At 39.4% G+C, this 24,400-nt stretch overlaps 1 protein-coding gene across 1 annotated transcript; it reads right to left on the bottom strand.

Annotated features, from left to right (window-relative positions):
- Nucleotides 1–6,796: 6,796 nt before the first annotated feature.
- Nucleotides 6,797–23,340, bottom strand: polr1f (RNA polymerase I subunit F). The gene is given in 5 exon segments (XM_072575342.1): nt 6,797–7,183; nt 7,185–7,497; nt 13,180–13,382; nt 14,897–15,038; nt 23,089–23,340. Coding segments are annotated over 5 exon segments (981 nt in total). The 5' UTR covers nt 23,316–23,340; the 3' UTR covers nt 6,797–7,087.
- Nucleotides 23,341–24,400: the final 1,060 nt, after the last annotated feature.

Raw genomic sequence — 24,400 nt, 5'->3', positions numbered from 1 at the left:
TAAATATTTATTAACCAAAGTAAATACTGCAGACATTGGAAATGCAGTCTCAAAAAGTCACATGCAGCTCGAAATGTTAATTCTTTAGAGATGGGTACCAGGAAGTGCTATCGGAGATGTCTTACAGTTCAGCAGGAGGTCATTCGGCCCATTGTCTGAAAGGAATTGGGAAATACTCACATTGGCCTGATTTTCTCAGAAGAAAATGCCTACTAAGGTGAAAATTTTGTTTTAGTGATGCAGGAGCAGCTGGGTGAGGAGACAAGTTGTTTAAAAAGCACACTGTGATATTCTGGACCTTCACACCAGTTGCAATAAGAATACAACATAAAACATCCCACTCATTCTCATCCCTACACACATTCTCCATGCTGTCTATGTCAATGTATCCCAATCCACCCATAACCCATTGCACCTCATGCTAAGCTATGGCACTTCCATGCCAACGTGCGCTCAGCACACAGCAAACAACACCAATAATAATTTTGTGCAAAATCAAAGCTTTATAAGTAATTATTCAAAACTTTGAAAAGTTGTTGCTTTTACTATAGCCCTATAAGGTACCATTGAAGTGTTAAAGCAACAATAACAAACAGAAAGCACTCGTTATCTTGTATAAATAAAGTGATAAATTGAAAAAAGACCGAAGAGAAAAACATGAACTAGTAATGCTTGCCGTTGGGTGCAATTGTTCAACAGGCTAATGGATGCCTGAACTCTCAGATAAAGCATAGGAGTCTATTGTTGAACACCAGCTCTTTGTTCTACTTGCAGCCTCAGCACTGGCCAATTGACAAGCAGCTTTTTGAGACGCAACATCCTTCTGCAGATGGAATCAAATTTTGCCTCATAACTCAACAAAAAGCATGTTCTCCAACAGGTAAAGCAATGAACTGGGAAAGCTACAGAGTTCATCCTCAAAATTTACACTTTACATAAGATCCAGCAATGTTTTGTTAATCTGCAGCCATTTCAAGTTGCTAATACTAATAGCTACTTGGTGGTCTGATAAAAAGTTATTTGCCAATGAGGCAATAGTTGCTCCAATGGCTTCTAACTCTTCAGAACACATGCCAATTGGTTCGGGTTGCTTGATCTTGTGGGTCACATTTTAAAGGTAGGAAGGCTCTATGTTGCTCCATGTTGGGATATTCCTGGTTTAAAGAATGTGTGAGCAATTACCTTTCAATGTTAATCAATGACAAAGGTTTTTTTTTAAATTAAGAAACGTAATTAAAACCATGGTCATAAATCAGAAACATCAGAAAGATAAATTTAAAATAATGGGACTGTGCAGCAGGTTAGATAAACAGCTTGGAAGGTTTCTGCCACAATTACACATATGAATTGAAGAGCTTGGAAAAGCACAGGTCAGGCAGCATCGGAGAGTCAACATTTCAGGCATAAGCCCTCCATCAGGACACTGAATGTAAAGGAAAATATATTGCCTATATTTAAAGAGGAAAACAACACATCATGGGCCATCCATGGATCCTTCACTGTTACTCCAACCCAACAAAGTAATTGAATTGATTCCCGAAATGTCAACTTGCCTGCTCCTTGGATGCTGCCTGACTGGCTGTGCTTTTCCAACACCACACTCTTAGACTCTGATCTCCAGCATCTGCAGTCCTCACTTTCTCATAGCAGCTGAATTGTCTTTTGGTTTTTAATTTCATACTCTCCCTCCTCATGCTGTTATTCTGGTTTACTTTGAAAATAAATTCAATTACTTTATGTTGGGTTGGAGCAACAATGAAGGATCCATGGATTGTTAATGATGCATTGTTTTCCTCTTTAAATACAGGCAATATATTTTCCTTTGCATTCAGTATCCAGCGAACCTGCTCCCAACATTAAAAAGAAAATAATGTTGAAAATGCTTTGCAAGTCAGACAAAACATTTCAGGGTTGATGGCTTTTCATCAGAACAGAAAAAGATACATCAGGCATTATGCAAATACAGATGGAAGGAAAAAGATGTGGGTGTTGGAATAAGACTGTTACAGACAGAAAGAGGTTAAATGAAAAAGTGGACAATTGTGCAATACAAGGAAATTAAAAGTACTAGTAAGGTATGGCAGGACAGCTCAGCTAAGCAGAATGTCTGTCTTGTAGCACGTGTAAAGTACTTCACATATGGACTTCTTGTGACCCAGATGAGCCTGTGTGTATGAAGCTTTGAGTTTTAGAACTCAAACAGCAAAAATCACTCAGGTACATCTGAGTGAGAACACTGAGTAGTGTGCTCAGACAGGTTATCACACTGGAAGTTGGAGGCAAGCAGAATGGATGACCACCAGGCAGTTCAAGAAAAACATACAGGTTATGCAGAAGTCCCCACAGGCACTGCTGGTTTTCCATGAAAAATGGTTTTCCATTTTGGAGATCATTCTTGGCAGAGTACAGCAAGAGCCAAGTCCATAGCACCATAGATTACCCAGTTTGATAGAAGGAAGAGTGGAAGATCAGTATTAATAAGGGAACAGACAAATGTTTCTGCACTGTTAATGTGACTCGGGGTGGCTTGCTGCTTCTCTAGTGCCAGGATTTGGGATGTGAGTGGCTGCAGGACAGTGTTTTGAAGGACAGTGAACAGCCAGAGTTCATTGTCCATGGGTGTCTAGAATGCACTGCCAGGGAGGGTAACTGTGTTGGGAAACCTCAACCTTTAAAAATTACTTGATGAGCATGAGAAAAGTCATAACATTCAAGGCTATGGGCCTAGTGCTAGAAAGTGGGATTAGTATAGATCCTGCATAATTTTGACAGTTAGACTTGACAGACCATAGGGCTTCTATGCTGTGTGATTCTATGGTTCTGAAAAGAAGAAAAAAGTGATGCCATTTTTGGTTAAAGATAATATTACAGTACTGGGGAAAGAAGGTACAGCTCAGACCTGATTTGGTTAAGATTAGACAGTAAGGTGGGTGCAGTATAAAGAGTAGCTAGATTAAGGAATTCACTACCTGGAAGCATAGTGGAGACAAGTTCAATGGAAACAATAGAGAGTATTGTATTAAGTAGAAACAAATCTGCAAAGCTACAGAAAAAGATAGGAGAGAAACACGAATTTAAAATGTTCTGAAAGGCAAGGCACACAAGGTGGGCCAAATGGCCTTCTGCACTGTAACAATTCTCTGATAGAGAAGCAGTATTTCAAATTTGCTACACACTGTGATAAAGCACAAGTCTAATCCACGAAGACCACACCAGCCAGCCGCAGTGCCCTGATTTCAGCTCCGGATTCCACATTTGCCATTTACACTTCCAGCAAGCTGCCTGCCCATCCCCAATCATCTTACTGTTGAATGGTGTTTGTTGCTCCCGTTCTCAGTCTGGCAGTTTGGTCGCACATTCAAAAGGCAGGGACTGGGTAAAACTCTCTCAGGCCAAGTGGACAGGAAAAAGAAATAAAGCGTGTAATTACCAAACCACAGAAACTTATCAGCAAGATACTGGAAAACAAGCAAGCAGAAATGTACCAATCTCCTGGGAACCTTTCTTTGGCCACTGGGAGATCAAAACTGCTTCTGATAGTCTCAGGCCATTCCAGAGACAGCTGGAACCCTATGCCCTGAAAACATTAGGGACAAGTCAGAAATTGCAATTGCTGAATTCAAAGGTGAGTTCAACTCCATAGAACATATAGAACAAATACAAGTGCAAATAGAATCCAGCTATCTGGTCTTCTACAGCCAGATTGTTAAGCTTCAAGAATTGCATGCAAAAGGCTGGAACAGTTTGCTGAATGAAAAATGAGGTACTACCCCTCAAGCTTATTCACTAGAAGAGTGTAGAAAACAGATAGGCAGCAGTAGGATAGGGAATTTATTATAAGAAAACTGTAACGTGAAGTCACATATGGACTGAATAGACCTGTTGCACAAAAATGGTCAATTTACATTCATTCTTCCTAGCATTGCAGAGATTGCACAGTAAATAATAAATACAGTATATTAAAAAGAAAAATAAACCATGTGGAAGGAGTGTTATGGGACCCTAACTGAGAATATTAAAAGCATCTCCAGCACTTAAGATAATCAGTGCCATGAGAAAGAGATATTGAGGTAGCTCAATGGAATGTTATAAGCAGTGAAGAGTTCTTTTAACCACCAAGGAGATGAATCCTCTTAAGTAAAACCAAAGATATATTGGAAGCACGAGAATGGAAGATAGCATCATCAGAAAAATAGAGCCAAGAGAATTTTGAGCTTCACTCATACTTGTTCATTGCAATTACCTCAAATGTATTCCTTCCTTTCCATAAGAGGAGAGATAAACACCTTTATTGCCTTTAACGCCCTGCTAGCCTGTTGAGAACTGCTGTTCATTTATATCCACGTTTGTTCAACTGATGAGCAGTCCAGTTGCTGTTCGTTTGAAGTAAAATTCATCACTTTTCATTTGGGCAAGGAGACAGAATTTAAATGACATGGTCAAACTTTGTATCTAGTGCCACCATCTGCCAAACAAATGCAGCAGATGTAATAAAGAACTGAAGTACAGCAGTTACTCTGAAAGCTAACGAATAAATTAGTGTCAATGTAATGCAAAATCTCTGCAGCGATAAAGTATAGCTGGTATAAAGACCACCTCCAGATTAAACTTGCATTACTGTACATAGCTCTATTCAATACATTAACACAATCAGTTTATGAAAAAGGTGTCTAACAGCAAAAAAAAGTCACAGCAATGCATATATGTTTTTTACAGGTCAAACATCATCTTTTCCATTTGAAAATGGCAGTAACTTATGGCTGATTTGACTTCGATACTTACACTAATTATTTCAGGGTGCATGGGTATCACTGACAATATAAGCACTTGCTGCCCATTCCTGCAGACTTTGAACAGAGTGGCTTGTTAAGCCATTTCAGAGGGCAGTTAAGGATCAACTAGATTGCTGTGTGCTTGGAATTACATACGGGCCAGATTGAATAAGGACTGCAAAGTTCCTTCCCCAAGGAACATTAGTGAACTGGATTGGATTTCGCAACAATTTATAGTTTCGTAGTCATCATTACTAAGGCCAGCTTTCAATTCCATGTTTTTATTTATCAAATTTAAATCCTAGATGTCACGGTGGTATTTGAAGCCACGTTTCCAGAGTATAGTCTGGGTGTCTGGATGCATAACTTAATTACATTAACCACTGCATCACCACCTCCTCCAAAACAAATCATTCATTAGTTTAAGCCATAATGGAGGTACATAAATTTTCACTTGTGGTCATTTGTCTCTCTCAGCATGAGAAACAAATAATGTCACTAAATCTTTGGTTTTGAGTACAGTAGTAAATGCATTACAATGCTGGCAAAGTGCAATGGTTGACACATATGTGTTTACAGTGTCACTATAAAAACACTGGAAAATATCACACCATACTTGATATTGTAAGTGCCGCAATACATTTAACACTATATAAAAATATACTGGCCACAGTATTGCTCATTTTTTTTCCGACAGCACATTAATTCTATGGTATACCTCACTGGGTAGCACACTGGAAATCAAATCCTACTGCCTGGAGTCATCACAAATGATTCAATGTTAAAGATTTTTGGAATGACCCAATTTACTTGCCTTTCAGACCAAGATAGACAGAAAGCACGGAGCAGGTTTCTGTACTTAAAAATTATTACTTATTACAAATAACAGATTCTAACATGATTGTAATTGTAAACTATTGGCATAAAGCTACCATATTAAAACTCAGAAATTTCATCTCTACACACAGATGCAAAAGCATGGCATTACAGGCAGAGGGACAGGGCAGTTCAATTATCCCTCTTCACAGGGTTTGCCAAGATGTTTTTTGGGTCCATTCTGTCCTTTGATTCTCAATTTCCAGATATATTTACTTACCCTGTAGAAGGTACCCTGAACTAGGGTTGCTCATACTTATAAAATCTCTGGCTTTTTGGTTAAGAGCCCCAGTTTACTGCTACTGCTGAGGATAAAATTTCTATATTCTGGTTTGAGGTGCTTTTTACTACAGAGCAAAACCAGCTCTATTTCCTCCAAAACATTCACAGTCTCAATCTGTTCAGCTGTCTGAAAGTCAATCACAGCTGTTGATAGGTAAAAGGTCTTTGTCATTAATAACTAGTCATTAGCCCACAGACCAATCAATTACTTGTCAGCCAGTGCATGCAAACACCTTGTCTCCAGTTTGAGTGAAAATTAGGGTCCCACAAATGCTGTAAGCAGCTGTGAAATAGCACTAATAATGAGTGTCAGCTAACTGACTGTTACCATTAATACAGAAAAATAAAACACATGATATTTCCATCTGATCTATAGCTACAAATTGCAAGTGATTCTTGCTTTTGTCTCTAACTGAGCAAAAATCATCCGGTTCATGACTACTCAGAAGGGAAACAGCTATTCAACACTGACTTTACTCAAAAGTTAAAAATTCATAAATGTAAAAAGTGAGGAATAGGTCACAATCATGCAATTCGCACTAATATGGTTTCACCCCTAATGTATAGAGCAGAGAAAAAAATTACTAATTAAAATCTTAACTCGCAAATAAGAGCAAGTAGAAATGCTAATACTGACAAGCTGTTCTGTTCAATGTTGTAGTTGGTTTAGAATGATTAGATGGATCTACTGAATATCAAAAGTTGCTAGCAACTAAAGATCCTTAGAGTGAACTTTCAAAGAGGAAGCTGATGTATGGATGGTAAAAAAAATTAATTTAAAAATGTTTTTGCAGACCACAAAGTTAGAACAGCATTTAGATAATTGTAAAATGTGGAAATAATGCAATTTGTAGCAGCACCAGAAGTATACACAGCTGCTATTTAATAATTTGTCATTAAGAAACCAATAACTATAAAAATTTCATTAGATAATTCCTTTTACATTTCACTCCATCCTTGGAGTATGAGCCAAATGCTCATTCATTTGTAACACAAACATCACTGAAGCAACAAAAATTAATACTTTTTGTAGAAGTTTATACATTCTTCAGAATATGCCCCCAAAAAATACAATAAGTGAATCGCAAAATAAAAATGCAGAGTAAGTGAATCATCTGCAAGGCAATATTCAAGGAATATTTGAACTACATATACAGTTAATTATATTTTTCAACATTTTTCTTTTTGCATTTTGCTTTTTGTGCGTAACCAGAAAGTTCTGAATCATCCACAGACAATTTTTTTTTTCTTTTTCTTTTTCTTAACTGCTTTGTCACTGAAATAATCACTGTCATCCCGCCCATGGGTTTCAGTGTCTGCATCTAGTTCTGCTGTCTTCTGCTTTTTCTTTTTGTGTTTCTTACTGTCTAAAATTACTTCAGTGCTTCCCATTTGATCTTCATGGCAATTCTCTTCTGAAATCTCATAATTCAGAGTCTCTTCAACTTCTCGGTCACATGTTTCATCTTTCTTCTTTTTCTTTTTCTTTTTCCGTACTATCCCATCATTTTGTTCTCCAGTATTATCTTGAAGTGATCCTTCAGAATCCACACATGTTGCCTGCAACCTGGGCATAAAGTAACAAACCAGTAAAGTAGACAAATAGCTCACAGTAAACATTGTTGTTTCTTGGTAACTCAGTCACATGTCAAAACGTTTTTCTCATGATGAGCATAGGGCACATGTACATTTTGAGTACTCTTGAATTAAATAGGTAGCCTGAATAAATCAACAATAATGGTTTCTGTATGTTAAACTGGTAAGCAAGTGAACCAATAACAAATCTACAGCATTACAGATTGAATCTATTTTTAAACTTGGGTCATGAACTTTCTAGCATTATGTTAGAAATCTTTTTCTGTCCAGCTTATAACAGATTGCCAAATATCCAAATCCTTCACAGTCCAACCTTTCCCCACTGGCAGTGGAAAAAAAAGTAAGTTTGTTTCTTATTAAATTCATTCTCTGGATGCAAAGCCAGCACTTACTGCCCATATTAATAAGCACTAAGAACTTGGTAGAGGAACTGCTTCTTGAACCAAGTATCGTTTGGTACACCTTCAGAGGGCAGTTGAGAGCCAAATGCATAGGTCTGAGTCATTGACAGATCAGCTGGACTTTTATAACATTACAGCTTCATGGCCACAGTTTGTGGTAAGAACTGTAATTCTTTAAAATAAAAGAACTAAAATTGTCACATTGTGCTTTCTACATTACTAGTATTGTAGTATAACCAATATAATACTTCAACCCTGGTCAGTGTATCTTAGAGCTGTTAATATACATTGAATCTCAATGTAAATTGCATTGTAATTAACTTGGAAGAAGGAGCACAGCATCATTAACTATACAGAATTTGGTGGGGACACATTTGTCTAAGATAGAAAGTGTACAGAATACATGCAGGTGATATGGTTGGGCAAAAATATGGCAAATGAAGTATAATGTGGAAAGTTAGTCGTTATCCATTTTGGTAGGAAGAACAAGCTAAACAAGAAATGGAGGGAGACTACAGAATGCTGCAGTATTGAGGTTACTGGATGTTCTTGTACATGATAACCAAAATGTTTGCTCAAACTAGAGATACTTCAGCTGCAGCCAAGGTACATTAATTTCAGGGAAAATAGAAGAAACAAAACCAGAGCTCCCTGAATGGTCAAAGAAATCTGGAAGCTCGAGTCATAGTTTTCTAGTCTTCCTCAGATATAGGAGTTGTATCAGGACGGGAGAATTGCAAATGTTCTATCCTTTTCAAAAAATATTAATAAATTTAATCTCAGTGGTGGGAAAATTTTTAAAAGAAATAAATCTAGGCCAAACTTAACAATCACTTTAAAGGCAAATCATCTTTAACAAATCTTGTTGCATTTTTGTTTAATTGCTAGAAGATGTATAGTGGATTTCCCCAAGGGTTCCGCATGTAGAATCATTTTCCCTGATCCATGACCCAGATTTGGATGTGGAGAGTACAATTTCAAAATTTACAATGACTAAACACTTAGAAGTGTTGGGAACAATGAGGATAGTGCTAAATTTCCAAAGAACACAGAACAGCTGGTGGAATGGGACATTCAATTCATTGTAGTAGGAAGAGGAGAGGTAGTATAAAATAAGTTATGCAATTCTGAAGGGAATGGAGGAGCCAAAGGACCTGGGTGTATGTGTGTATAAATTACTGAAGTAGAAGAACACATTGAGAAAAATGTAATATACCATCAAGATCCTTAGTTTTAGAAATAGTGGCATAGAAAACAAAAGCAAGGAGGTTAAGACGAACCTTGACAAAACTTGCTCACTTTCCAACTAGAGAATTAGGTCAAATTCTGGGTAGTGCATTTTACAGGGGCTGTGATGGTATTTGTGCAGAACAAATTTACGAATAATTTCCGTTATATTGTTACATGAGTAAAGCTAGAACGATTCTCCTCATAGAAAGGAAATTTGAGAAGAAATTTGATAAAAATATTCAAGATTATTCAGGGTCTGGACAGAATAGATTGCAAAAGACTGCCAAGAGGTAGGGAACCAGAGGTAGGGAAGTCAATGAGTGGCCAAAATCAAATCAACAATGCTTTAAATGAATGACAGAACAAGCGTGAGACTCAGCATGACTTACTCAACAACAAATTACACGCACACAAAACTGAGTGATGTTAAAAAAGATCTTAAAGCATTTCACAAGAGTACTGTTAATTTAAGTATGAGACCAAGCAACAGAAGATAATACTAGGCAGATTGACAAAAAGCTTGGCAAAGAGATAGATTTTAAGAAATACCTTAAAGGAGGAGCAAGAGAAGCAGAGACAGATTTTCAGAGTTTGGGACCAAACCATGTGAATAGCACAGCCACCAACTGTGGGGCAATTATGATTGAGAATACACAAAATTACGCCAGAATTAGGAATGCAAACACTTTGAAGGGCTGTGGAGTTGGTGGAGATGATAGAGATAGAAAGGAACAACAGAGTGCAAGGAGGTGAAAAGAGTGATGAGAACTTTTAAGGTAAAGTCACTGCTTTCATTTTCTTCCTACCATCACCAGACATAGTACTGCATAACATCCACCAATAATGATAGAAACTTGCTAACAATCACAACCTCTAGTACACAGCTAACCATCAGAGTTAATATTCTCTGACTAGGATATCTTCAATATCATTACTCAACTGACACAAATGATTCCAAGACACCTTTCAAAATGATTCTTCACTTTGTCAACCTTATTCCTTACGGAACACAGCAGACTAACTATGGGACAACCCATGGGATCTCCGCTATCAGGATTCATGGCAGAAGCGGTAATGCAAAGACTAGAACAAACAGCCCTACCAACCAAACCAAAAATCTCGGTCCGCTACGTAGATGACACCCTTGTCATCACAAAACGAAACAAAATAGAAGAGACATTTAACATCATTAACAACACCCTCACAGGCATAAAGTTCACCAAGGAGGAAGAAACCGACAACAAACTCGCATTCCTGGACGTCACAGTCGAAAGAAAGGACAACAGAGAACTACAAACCTGTGTATACAGAAAACCGACAAACACTGACCAAATACTTAACTACACCAGCAACCATCCCAACACACACAAACAAAGCTGTATCAGAACACTATTCCAACGAGCTACCACACACTGCAGCACAGATGAACTCTGGAAAACAGAGGAGAACCACCTATACAATGTACTCGAGAAGAACGGATACTCAAAAAATACAGTCCGCAGATTCCTCAAGAACAAACAATGACAAGCAGACCTAACACAGCCAGAAACCCTAACCACCTTACCATACATCAAAGAAGTTTCAGAAATGACAGCCAGACTACAAAGACCCCTCAGAATCCTAGTAGCACACAAACCCACCAACACTCTCAAACAAAAGCTAACAAACTTAAAACACCCAGTACAACCTATAGACAAAACCAACATCATCGACAAAATTCCATGCAAGGACTGCCACAAACACTACGTAGGACAAACAGGAAGAAAGCTAGCCACCAGGATACACAAACACCAGCTAGCCACAAAAGACACGACCCTCTCTCCCTCGTAGCCCTACACACGAATGAAAAAAAACACCAATTCGACTGGGATAGGCTAAGCAAAGACATGCCAGAGAATTCCTAGAGGCCTGGCACTCCAACCACAACGCCATAAACAAACACATAGATCTAGATACCATCTATCAACCCCTCAGAAAACGAACAGGAATTGACATCACCACAAACCCCAGGAACCCCATCCAGGACAAACATTTTGATAGAAAGCAGGAGACAACAGCTTCGCTTCACTTCACTTGGAGGTCGCCACTGATGATGTTACCTAGCCAGGTAATGAAACATCTGGAAATCAAACCTACAGCTCAGCGAGCAAAGCTACACCCTAGATTAACTAGTTAGTTATTCTATTACAGTTTCAAGTATTTTGTAAATTGGTTGGTGCCATTTCCAACAATTCAACTTTAAAAGTACTTTATTGACTATAATGCCCTTCAGGACATGCTATGGACATTAAAGATAGTAAATACATGCCTTTCACTGCATCATATTCATTTGGTTCACCTTGGCAAGTTAAAACTTGACAACCTGTCATAAGATTTTGATAGTTAACATAGCATTTTAGATTGCCTTGTGGCAGAGATAAAGCCATCTCCTGAAATTTAAAAAGCAGTTACATATACAAATCCTTAATGGCAACTGAAAATGGTCAACATACTCAGATTAGGAAGTGGAGGGATTAGAAAAGTGGGGAAGGGGATAAAAAGTAAGGTGAGGATGATGGTGCAAAGGAGGAGAAGACAATAAGAAGAAATGTGGAAATAAAGAAATAGTAATTGAAAATAAATCAAAGATAGATCTCAAGTTGCTATGTGTGGAAGTAGTAGAATCATTGTTAACAAATGTCTCTGAAAACAAATGAAGGGAAAGGTTATGATTTGAAATTGTTGGACTTAGCGTTCAGCCAGATGGTTACAAAGTGCCTAATAAAAGGATGATGTGGTGTACTTCATCTTCTTTCATTGGAATAGTGTAGGAGACAGAGGTGAACGTGAGATGTAAATTTCAAGTAAAATTTCAATTTCAATACTCTTCTGTATCCCTCCTCAACTTGCTTCCATTTCTAGAGATAAACAATTGACTAGTATAGCAATCCACGAAGCCTAATGACTCCCACAGCTACCTTGACGACATTTTCTTTCACCATGCCTCTTATATTAATCCTCCCGTTTCCGCATTGTGCTTGGACTAACAATATACAGTAAACTAAGTTTTTTATTACTCCACTGAGAAACTGACCTGCACTTTGGTTCATGGAACGTTTATTAGTATTAAATCAAGTATATTTACTTCTGTTTTCAATTCTTTGAACCCCACCCCCGCCGGCACACACACACACTCCATTTCCACTACCTCCAATGGGATTTCCCACTTCCCATCCCTTCTACTTCAATAGTTTGAAGGGTCCATTCCCTCTGTGACCCTGGTCCACTCCCCAGTCACACCCAACATCTCCTTGCTTCACTTTCCTTCCTACGGAAGCACAGGAAAAGCAACACTTAACCCTTTTGCTTCCGCTCTTCCTCCTCAACCTGAAATGTCACCTTTGTTTTTTTCCTCTACAGATTCTGCCTAACCACAGTACTTCTGTTATTTCAGATTTTCAGTACTAATGGTATTTTGCTTCTCATTAGGAAAGTGACGAAGGCTTTTAAATTCAGCTATCTTGATCAGTACAATCTTTTAAATGCCTCAGAGTTAATACAACACTGAAAACATTTAATGGCAGCTGCAAGATGTGAATGTACTTTGTAATGTTTGAAGTATCACACGATAAATTTTTTTTTTGCATTTATCAAATTGTGTAGATAAATTATAATCACTCTTAATAGCTTAATAATAAAATTATTGCAGTTGTCTGGAAAAAATAAAATTCCACATCAGAAAACAAAAAACACGTCCATTCTCTTTTCTTAATGACCTAATGCAATTCCAGAAAACTGTAACTTTGAAAAGTGGAAATGATGTTATCAGGTCATTAACTATGGCAAAAAGGAGACATTCTCCCAGTTTCACTCAAAAGGAATCACAGGCCAACAAGTGATCCAAATAATAACTCCCAGATGCAAACTCTAATCTGCACAGTTGAAAACTCGGTTTAAAATTGTACCAGTCTCCACATCACTAACTACCCCTATTCAAAAGTCATAAATGTGTAACACTTTTATCTAGTGATAAGTACCAGTACCTTAAATGCAACTGTCCTCGAATGCACAGTACACCAGCGACATCAGCATCCAGCTGCAGAACTTCAAATTTCAAGCTATCGCCCACTGTTACTGCAAAACCTGGCCAAGTTCCATTTGCCTTGTGTGGTTTAGGTATTGAAGCATTAAAACATCCATGTACCAGACAGCCAAGATGACTTGGAGCAACTTTATTTACGATACCCTGAAAAAGTTTGACACACAAAGTTATTAGCCGTGCATTTAAAATTGAAGTGACAAAAACTGTGATTACTTTAAAATAGATAAATACGAACATATACTATAAGCCCCACATTCTAAGTAACAGTTAAATGCTTTTGATTTATTGTTCAAAGAGACACAGTCACTCACTGCACCATCAACAGTTTGACAGAATTTGTGAAAGCTTATAGTTTAGATTACTGGCTCCAGGTGGTCATTCCTGGGAAAAACGAAAGGCTATATATATGGTACACAACAACTCATTCTGTTCTATCATTTTAAGACAAACATACCTAAATTTACAAACTGAACAACATGTCAAGATCTAGTCATGGTTGAGAGCCAATTTTCTCCAGTTAAAGAATGGAGAGAATGAAAAATTCACCCTTGGCTAAGTTTCTGATCCCGCGCACTCACCAATGCAATGCTACATCTCTGTAACTGCCCCGTCCAATCCTTCTAAAGCTAAAACACTCATCCCATTTTTTTGTAACTATTCCAAGCTTATAAAATTCTTACAGTATTCTCTCAAAAGCTATACCATTTAACATTCTGAAAAATGAGCAAGCCATAAATAAAAACACACATATAGTTGCCTACCTTTTCCAAAAAAAACTAACTCTGCTTTATACAATTTTAATTTTGAGTGACTTTTGTTCACCTCCTTGGAAACAGTTTTCAGCAATGTTCCAAAATTAGAAGTAAAGGCAGCCGAAAGTTTACATACTTTTAACTGTGCTTTCAAATCAGTCACTCTAGGAAGAAAGTGAGATTAACACAGCACTTGCCTCAAATTTTGCCTCCTTTTAGGTGCACAGTACCTATTAAATTAATTTTGAATCAAAATTCAGGTGCTCTTTTTGCTCCAGCATCTTGGAGCAAAATAATATACTGACCTACCAAACTGCAATTCACAAAATATTATACAAATATGCTTAATCAAATACAGAAAAAAATAATTGTCAAACTCAGTCCTTGATTTTATTGTATTAGCTGCATGGTTACATATTCTTATCAACTGACTTCATCCTCTGATGGAGACAAATAATTTGAGTGATAAGACTTTGAAACAGTTGTTCCATCTTAAAACTGCGGGCCTTTAAGCAGAAAAGTCTGGGATTTTATTCTCTCAATAGGTCTCATTCTGCTACTCACTACAGGACTAAAACTTTGCTCAAGCATCCCAAACATTTACAACCCTACCCATTTCTTTCTCAAACTTGTATTCTCACAACAAATATCTGATGGCAGTTTAACAGTTGTTTGCCCATTTCTTTAGTATTAAGAATTTTGAAGGCAGTTTATTCTTAAAACCTACTTGCATGCCAATCTTTCCCTTGCTCCTTAAGTTTCATTTCTTTTCCCCCAAAATTAAGTCCTAAATTTAAATTACATTTTTCTTAAAACCCCTTATATCCACACTACTTTACTGACTTTCTGCTTTTTTATTACCTGAAAATTGTTCCTTTTTCACATTTACCTTCCAGTTAAACTTACCATCAGCTTCTGTCCAATTTTAGGCCTGAAGATAACAAAGTCTGCTTCAATATTGAGATGGATATATCCTTGGTCATCATAGATGTCACCCAATTCACCAATTAATCTGACTTTATCGAAAGCAATTGGGACACCCTGCAGACTAATAAATATATCAAGAGGTTACATAATTCTTCTAACTTTTTTTTAAGATAAGAACATAAATGCAGAATAATTATACATAACAGCACACTTACTAAAACATCTTTTAAAAAAAAAGTAAAATTCCAAACGGAATATAAACAGGCATTTTACCTAAAGGTAAACCCCACCTGAATGTATTGCAATAGGATCACTGTTAAAATGGTACAAGAAGGATCAGTGAAGATGCAGCATACATGATACATTTTAAAGTTTAAATTATCTACTTTCAATGATAACAAAATGTTTTGTCGAGACTGGAATTACATGCTGAGCAAGCTAGCTAAGTGGATTCCACAAATTATACAGTTCCCACATCAAACTGATGCTTTCTCTCAGTTTTTCCAAGTGAAACAGTTGCACCTGTTTTGGCCAGATCATTAAAAACATCCTCAGGAAAAAGGATGGGATACATGGAAGTACCTACTGGTCAAGATATTGCATCTGATTCAAAGGAGAGATTTCTAGCGAGAAGGTTTTGTTTTCTCTTTATACTCCCAAGAGCAAAGTAGGCACTCTCAGGCGCCAGCAGGTCTATGTTATTTCACTCTAGTGACTGCTCATCATGAGGTGAGACACAGAGCAGCCAGACCATTTGACTGTGAACAGCATAACTGGTTAGCCTGTAACATGCATACCAGTCTTCTGCAGTAATGTTATTTCTTTCCCTCGCATGATTAGGAGCATGGGACCAACTGTAACAACATCCTGTTTTCTGATGAAAGCAATTTATTCAACAGAGACTGGGAGTCACACCTGGATCTTCTGTTTGGTACAGTTTAATATTAAACCAAGTGGTGTCTTTATTCATGAAACCACATCTAATTAAAAGTTGATGTGAATTATAGAGTGAAGAACGGAATCATGGGTTTCCTTACAGGCAATCATTTCATTAAGGATTCCAGATGAGATCAAAAACCACAAAACTGAAACTCGTGATCATGAATAATTATCTGGATCCAAGATAAAATGACTGCCTTTTAATTACTTTTATATCTAATTATAACATATGTAGCACAGATCATAAGAGCAATCTTGTAGTTCTTTGGGTTTTTTGTTCCCAGCTGCAGATATGCGTGTGATGTCTACACTGAAGAGAATCAAAACATGATTTTTTAAACAAAATTTTCTAACTGGAAAATCAACAGTGAGTTCCAAAACCATTGGAAGAAAGAGTGACAGCGCCTTCAATGATCCAATGATGTTCTAGAGACCTTCATTTATGAAGTGTTTTTGAATTGGTGCTATTGCAGGCAATCTGTGCAGAAGGTCCCACAATCATGTGGGAAACAAATGACCAGTTAGTTTCTTCAAAAGCCTATCCAAATATCTGTACCTCCCTCTGTACTCTGCTAGAGGCAGCTAAATTAAATTCGAGTCTCTGAAATGTGCCTTGAACACAACATTACAATTCAGAAGTTAAGCTGCAGCTATTTGAACAAAAGTGTCATGGACCTCCCATCTCCCACTAAGCCTCTTTTGAATCTCACTGTTGAGAGTTTTTCATAATTTAGAACTTGCCTTGTTTGGTCATTTATGAATCCAAAGTTGATTATCCACAATAAAATCCATTTACTAGTTTTGCCTATCAACTGAATCAATCAATATTTCTTGGCAATCCTACACTTCCATCAACACTGCTTGCAATATTTTGTGTTATCAGCAAATTTCACGGTAGCTTTCCCACCCAATTATCTAAGTTAAGCAAAAAACCCCACACAGATCCTGAAACAACAGTAGCCACATATTGCCCAGTAGAGCAGCTGGAATACCTGACCATTAGTGCTATGCCCTCAACTGGTCAGCCAGGTTTTTAATTAAGTCAATAATTTGCCTTCATTTCCACAGGAATCAACAGTAACAGTTTCTTAAAATGAACCTTATTTATTTGAAATTTCAGAAGACATTTAGTAATTATGACACAAGAAGAGACCATAAAGAGCATACCAGGTTTCTTTTGAGCAATCCAATGGCATTCTCCTATTTTATCTCCGGACCCCTACAAGTTGAGCCCTCAAATAGCCAGGCAGCAAATTCCAGATCGGTATCACTGTGCAAAAACACGCTCACATTTCTCTGCAACTCCTGTCCATAAATCCATCTATCTTAGCATTTATATCATCAGCTGATGCAAACCTCTTGTCCATTGTATCTGTACTTGTCATAATATTGTGCACTTCTTACAAAATTCCTCTCCACTGCCTTTACACCAAGCAGAGCAATCTCAGTTTCTCCGAGCTAATCTTGGAACTAAAATCTCTCACCCCATGAGCTATTCTGATAAATCTAACTCAACACTCAAGGATCTTCACGGTTTTAAAAAGCATACAACTTCTGGTCACCATGCTTTAGTATAGGTTCAGCATCATTTCTGTGCTTTATGCTAAATGCTTCTATTTATGAAATCCAAGATCCCATATTATTGTCAATAAGTTCTGCCACCCTCAAAACACTACCTATGAGCCCTAGAAAGAGGACATGAGTCTTTAGAGTATACATGACAAGGATGAACCATCCACAAGCATCTTTAGTCGATGTGCCAAGTAGATGATTCATTTCAGCTTCTTCCAAAGATTCCCATCATCACTGATGCCGTTTCATCAGCCAGCTGGATTCAATCCATGTAATAAGATGAGGGCACTGAATACATCAAAGGCTATAGGTCCCAACATCATTTTGGCTGCAGTACTGAAGAGTTGTGCTCCACATGCAGCGTATTAAGCCACACTGTTCCAGTACACCGAGCACAATGGCACCTATCCAAGATGGTGGTGGACCTTCCAGCCAATTAGCAGTCTATAAAACTCTCAGTCATATGATGGAAGCTAACATTGACTGTGCTGTCAATGTACGCATTCATAAATAATCCAACCAATTTGGGTTCCACCTGGATCATTATGCTCTTCAACTCAATTCAGCCTTGATCCAAACATGGTTAAAACAGCAGATTTCAGAAGGGAGCAATGTCTTTCACATCAGGCCAGCCTTCGACCACACATGGCATCAAGTAAAATTTAAGCAATAGGAATTGGAGAAAACAGTCCATTTGTTGAAATCCGATCTAGCACAAAGGAAGGAAATTGTGGATGCTGAAAGTCAAGTTAACCCCAAGGCTAAGCAGTAGCCTAACCTCTTTAGCTGCTTCACGTTCCTGTATTACCTTTCCTGTATATTATGCTTAGCTGAGAGGATGATCCCTGATGAATGCACAAAGTTCCTTTTCAGATAACGTGTCTATGCCCATATGGAGTTAAACCTGAATTCCACAGGTTTAAGCTGATAAGCCACACAAGCACCAAAATGCTAATTGGCTGGGAGGTATCCAACCCACCTTTTTTAATTTTAAATAGCATTACTATAGTGAATGGCATAACTGACACAAACATAAAGATAGCCAGGAGTAGCTGGAATACCTGACAATTAGTGCTATGCCCTCACCTGGTCAGCCAGGTTTTTAATTAAGTTCCACAGGAATCTGTAACAGTCTCTTAAAATGAACCTTATTTATTTGAAATTTCAGAAGACATTTGGTAATTATGACACAGGAAGAGACCATAAAGTGCATACCAGGTTTCTTTTGAGCAATCCAATGGCATTCTCCTATTTTATCTCTGGACCCCTACAAGTTGAGCCCTCGAATAGCCAGGCAGCAAATTCCAGATCGGTGTCACTGTGCAAAAACACGCTCACATTCCTCTGCAACTCCTGTCCATAAATCCATCTATCTTAGCATTTATATCATCAGCTGATGCAAACCTCTTGTCCATTGTATTTGTACTTATCATAATATTGTGCACTTCTTACAAAATTCCTCTCCACTGCCTTTACACCAAGCAGAACAATCTCAGTTTCTCCGAGCTAATCTTGGAACTAAAATCTCTCACCCCACGAGCTATTCTGATAAATCTATGTTGTGGTTCTGTTCACCGGGCTGGGAATTTGTTCGGCGAACACAACCACAACAACGAGCATCCGAGCTACAAATCTTCTCCCAAACTCTGATAAATCTAACTCAACACTCAAGGATCTTCACAGTTTTATAAAGCATACAACTTCTGGTCACCATGCTTTAGTATAGGTTCAGCATCATTTCTGCGCTTTATGCTAAATGCTTCTATTTATGAAATCCAAGATCCCATATTATTGTCAATGAGTTCTGCCACCTTCAAAACACTACCTATGAGCCCCAGAATGAGGACATGAGTCTTTAGAGTATACATGACAAGGATGAACCATCCACAAGCATCTTTAGTCGATGTGCCAAGAAGATGATTCATTTCAGCTTCTTCCAAAGACTCCCATCATCTTGATGCAGTTCTTTAGCCAGCTGGATTCAATCCATGTAATAAGGTGAGGGCACTGAATACATCCATCTGTTTGGTTAGATAAGGTGACATCAAAAATCGATGACAGATATCTAAGCTTGAATGAATCTGCATGTGCATGGGTGACATTCTTAGGTCCCATTTGCAATAAAGTCATTGATTCATCTTGCAGAGATGGTCCTGCTGAGGCTGAGTGTTTACACGACCAGGGAACCTGGGACAGAGAAGCCAGCAGAGGAGTGCTGGCTGTTGAGCAGTTCAGTGTCTCATAGTGGGCAAGTGACAGATTGAACACAGCTTTTGTCATCATAGACATCCTCCCATCTTGTAGACAAAGATAAGACTTTTTTCCAGCTAACAACTTAGATACAGATGTGGACCCATCCAAAGTAGGCTGCCAACTCAGCTTGCATGTCCTGCTCTCCTTTCGAGGTCAACAAGTAACTGACTTAGATTCCCAGATTAATACATTTAAGCACTTTAACCAGTTCAGATTTCAGCTGTGTGACAAGGATCAGGCATTTCAGACACTGGGGACCCATGCTGGTGCACACACGGGAAAGCCATAAAGTTAATAATGGAACATTATCACCTATCATAGTTTCTATTGCAAGGTGATGCAATAGCTGGAAATGTATCAGAATGATGGACCTTGATGTTTTTTTGTCCACAAATGGCTGGACAAAAACAGCTTGCCTCCAACAACTTTGTTGGTTAACTGGAAAGACTATTCAATACAGGTATTTCAGAGAAGTATCAAAAGAAAAACATGATCAGCCTCATCTATTTTACAAATTCAGCAATATTATTCATTTTTAAAAGAAAACATAATTTAACAAAAAAGGTTTCACCTTCATTGCACTTGGTTGAGACAAAAGTATTACTTAAATGGAGCACAACAGCAGAATGCTGTGACACAAGGTCCTTTGTGGGCTCGTGCACATAGATCTAGCTAGTATATAGGTATAACAGGCAACTAGGAAGGCAAATACTATTTTGCAAGGGCTTTATTGCAAGGAGAATAGCTTATAGAAGTTGGCAGCTGTGGAGGCTCAGTCATTCATTATACTCAAGGCTGGGATTGATAAAATGTCTACAAATTAAAAACATGTACAGTGATAGCACAGAAAGGCAGCGAAATAGAGGATCAGCCACAATTTCACTGACAGAAATGGTTCAAAGGGCTAACGGGTCTACACGTTAAAACAGTCAGGACAAATAGTTAAACAGCACAAACAGAGGTTAATGGATATGAACTTGTAGCCTTTATGGTGCATGATTACAAAGAGATCGAAGTCGGGAATTAAATATTCAGGATATATGACTTTTGTGACAACATATTACAGAGCCAACCAGAAATCAGACGACAGAGGAACCTCGATTATCCAAAGGACACAGGCAGGGAACATTTTGTTCAGATAATCAAATGTCAGATAAGCGAAGCTGGACAACATAATTAGCTAAGCATCAGGACCTTGCAATCTTGTTCGAATAATCCAAAATTCAGATAATTGAATGCCGGATAATCGAGGTTCCTCTATATTTGGAATCCCAATGGGATTCTGGTCTCTCAGAATCACAGCACAGTGGCTCAGAGGTTAGCACTACTGCCTCACCCGGGTTCAATTCTGGCCTTGGATGACTGTGAGAAGTTTGCACATTCTCCCCTGGTCTGCATGGGTTTCCATAAGGGTGTTCCGGTTTCCCCCCCCAGTCCAAATATAGCCATCCAGATGCCTTTTAAATGTTGTAATTGTACCAGCCCCCATCACTTTATCTGTCAGCTGATTCCATATACGAACCATCCTCTGTGTGAAAACATTGCCGTTTAGGACCCTTTTAAATCTTTCCCCTCTCACCCTAAACCTATGCCCTCTAGTGCTGATCTTCCCCCAACTCAGAGAAAAGAGCTTGTCTACTTACCCTATCATGTCCCTCATGATTTTATAAACGTCTATAAGGTCACCCTCAGCCTCCGATGTTCCAAGGAAAAGAGCACCAGCTTATTCAGCCTGTCCCTTTAGATCAAATCCTCCAACCCTGGCAACATCCTTGTAAATCTTTCCAAAATCCTTTCAAGTTTCACAATATCCTTCCTATAGGAGGGAGACCAATGGGCCAAGTGCAGGCAAGTAGGATTAGATTAATTTAGGATATCTGGTTGGCATGGACAAGTTGGACTCAAGGGTCTGTTCCCGTTCATCGCTATGACTCTATGTGCAGTTTAGGTGGATAGGCCATGCTAAATTGCCACGTGCCCAGGAACGCGCAGATTAGGTGGATTAGTCAAGGAAAATGCAGAGTTATGGGGATAGGGTAGAGTGCTGTGTCTGGGTGGACTGCTCTTCAGATGATCAGTGCAGATTCAATTGGCCAAATGGCCTCATTCTGCACTGAAATGATTCTATAATCAAACGATAGAATTGAAGTTGTGATTGAAGCTTTGGATCAGTAATGATCGTGGTAATTAGTGGAGCAGGCTTGACTGGTTTTATGGTCTTTTTCTTCTATTTCTTGGGGTTTCATCCAAAAATGGATGTCAAATTCAAGGTTAGTAAGAGTCAATTAGAAACTTAGCTTTTCTTTAAAAACAAAGTTTAAATTCCACACATTAGTCCGAGGATTTAATGTACAGAATCAATTCAGCATTCCCATCATCTTTACAAACAAATTCCAAATTCAACTTGCCCTTTGTAGTAAAGAATTCCATGGATCAGCACTCCAAAACCAGCAAACAATCTAAGCAGAGTATCCAAATACTCTTATCACTACCAAATCTAACTCACAACTTAACCTTAACCTCACCTCTTTACCCCTGTCCTCTCAACTCACATTCAACTTTAAACTTCCCAAACCTCTCAGTTTTTGCTCACCCCAATTCCAACTCACCCCGTCTGACAATCTCCTCTTAAAAACTAACCCCACCTTGACTTGTATTTCCCTATCCATCTCCTGGCTTCTGACTCTCCTACAGGTCTTCCCCATCTTCTGTGATCTCCCAAACCCCAAATCCTCCCTCTTCCACACCTTCCTACTCCTTCACCCATTCCTCTTTCCAGCCTCTCCTCTCCCTTTCACTCTCCCTCATCGCTCTCCGACATGCCCTCACCCTCCATTGCTCTCACTCCCCACACTCCTCCCTCAACCTCTTCCCATGTCTATTCACCTTCCATTGCCCTCATACCCACGCTCACCCCTCAACCTCCACCCAAATTTCCCCAAAACCCATCCACAACCTCACATTCCGTCTCACACCACCACCCCCTCACATCTCCCCCATTCCCCTCAACCCCCCCCATATCCCACTTGTGCCCACTCCAATATCCCCCTCATGCCATCCCCCACATCATCCTCACAACCCCCACACCACCCACGATCCCACCATTCCCCTCAACCTCTAACATCTTCCTCACGCTGTCCCCCAGACACCCCTCACAAACCCTACACCCCTCTAAATCCCACCATTCCCCTCACAAACCCACTCCCTCACCTCCCCCCATCCCACCATTCCCCTCCCTCGCGCACATCCGCCTCACGTTCCGCATTGTCCTCACGCATGCTCCCCTCCGCCAGGGAACCCCGATATCGCCCGCACGCGCCCCCATCACCCCTCCCCCTCCCCTCACGTCACCGTCACACACACCCCCTCCCCCCTCCCTGCTTCCCCCGCCCCCGCCCTGACCTGACCTCTCGGAGAACCGCAGTAACTCCATCCGCAGCTGCTTCTCGATGCCGGATCTCTGCCGCTTCAGGTACACCGGGGCCAGGGTGATGTGCCTCCGGCAGGTGTCCAGCACCAGGCACGAATACGGGCTCTGGATAAGGGCGCAGGCCTGGCTGAAGGAGAGCTGCTGGCCTTGGCCTCCTCCTCCCCTGGGGGCCGCACCGTCCTCCTGACCACCACCGTTCGCCATGCTGCCGTTACTGCCGTAAAGCGGCGCCGCGCCGCACCGTGCTGTCGTAAAGCGAGCTTCTGGCCATCAGGTGGCGCTGGTCTCCAGTCAGAGAGAGACATTAGCTTCAGGACTTTGGACAAGTTGGACAACTTGTTATTCATTAAATCTTACTCTCTGTCCATTTGGAAGAGTTCCAGTGCTGGAGGAGGCCATTCAGTCCGTTCCTGCTAGCCCTCTGTAATTACTGGGTGCTACTTACCCTGTACCTCTTTTAATAAAAATATAAAATTCCCTTTCATTCTGCCTCAGGCAATGCATCCCAGACCCTAACAGCTGCATAAAAATGTTTGCCCTAATTGTTTCCTTCACCAGTTACCATAAGTTTGTGTCCCCTGATTTTTGACGTCTGATTTGATTTCATTCATTGTCACAACGTAAAGCTGTGTTTGTGAGCAGTACAGGCAGATCACAGTAAGCAAGGGAGTGCAGAAGACGTGAAAAAAGACTTGGACAGAGTAAGGAATACAGGTTGCACTGCACAGATGTGCACAAGGCAAAATTAAAATTATCTAGATCAACTTTATTTGAAGTTAGAGACTCCATTCAGCAGTCTAATAACAGCAGGGAGGACACTGTTCTTGAAGCTGCTAGTGCATGTGTTCAAGCCTCTGAATCTTCTGCCTGACCGAAGAGACTGTAGGAGAGCATTACCTGGTGAAACAGTGTTTGTTGATGTTGGTAGCCTTTCTGCGGCATCAAGATGTACAAGTGGAATCCACGGATGGGAGGTTGGTTTCTGTGATGCTCTGGGCTATACATACAACCTTCTGTAGTTTCTTACTATCCTGGACAGAGCAGTTACTGTACTAGACCATAATGCACCCAGAAAGTGGAGACAGAGTGAGTTGCTCTTTGCTTATTCTGTCCGAATACCTCATGATTTTTAATGCTTCTGTTAAATCACCTTTCAGCCTTCTCCAAGGGGAACAGTTCCAGCTTGTACACTCTTTTTAAAATTAGAATTAGGTTTTATTGTCACATGTACTCAAGTACAGGGGTGCAGGAGTACAGTTAAAAATTTACAATGATGCCACTCACAGAGC

The sequence above is a fragment of the Chiloscyllium punctatum genome, chromosome 8 (genome assembly GCF_047496795.1).
Source record: "Chiloscyllium punctatum isolate Juve2018m chromosome 8, sChiPun1.3, whole genome shotgun sequence".
Classification (NCBI taxonomy): Eukaryota; Metazoa; Chordata; class Chondrichthyes; order Orectolobiformes; family Hemiscylliidae; genus Chiloscyllium; species Chiloscyllium punctatum.
This window is presented reverse-complemented; position numbering and strand designations above follow the sequence as displayed.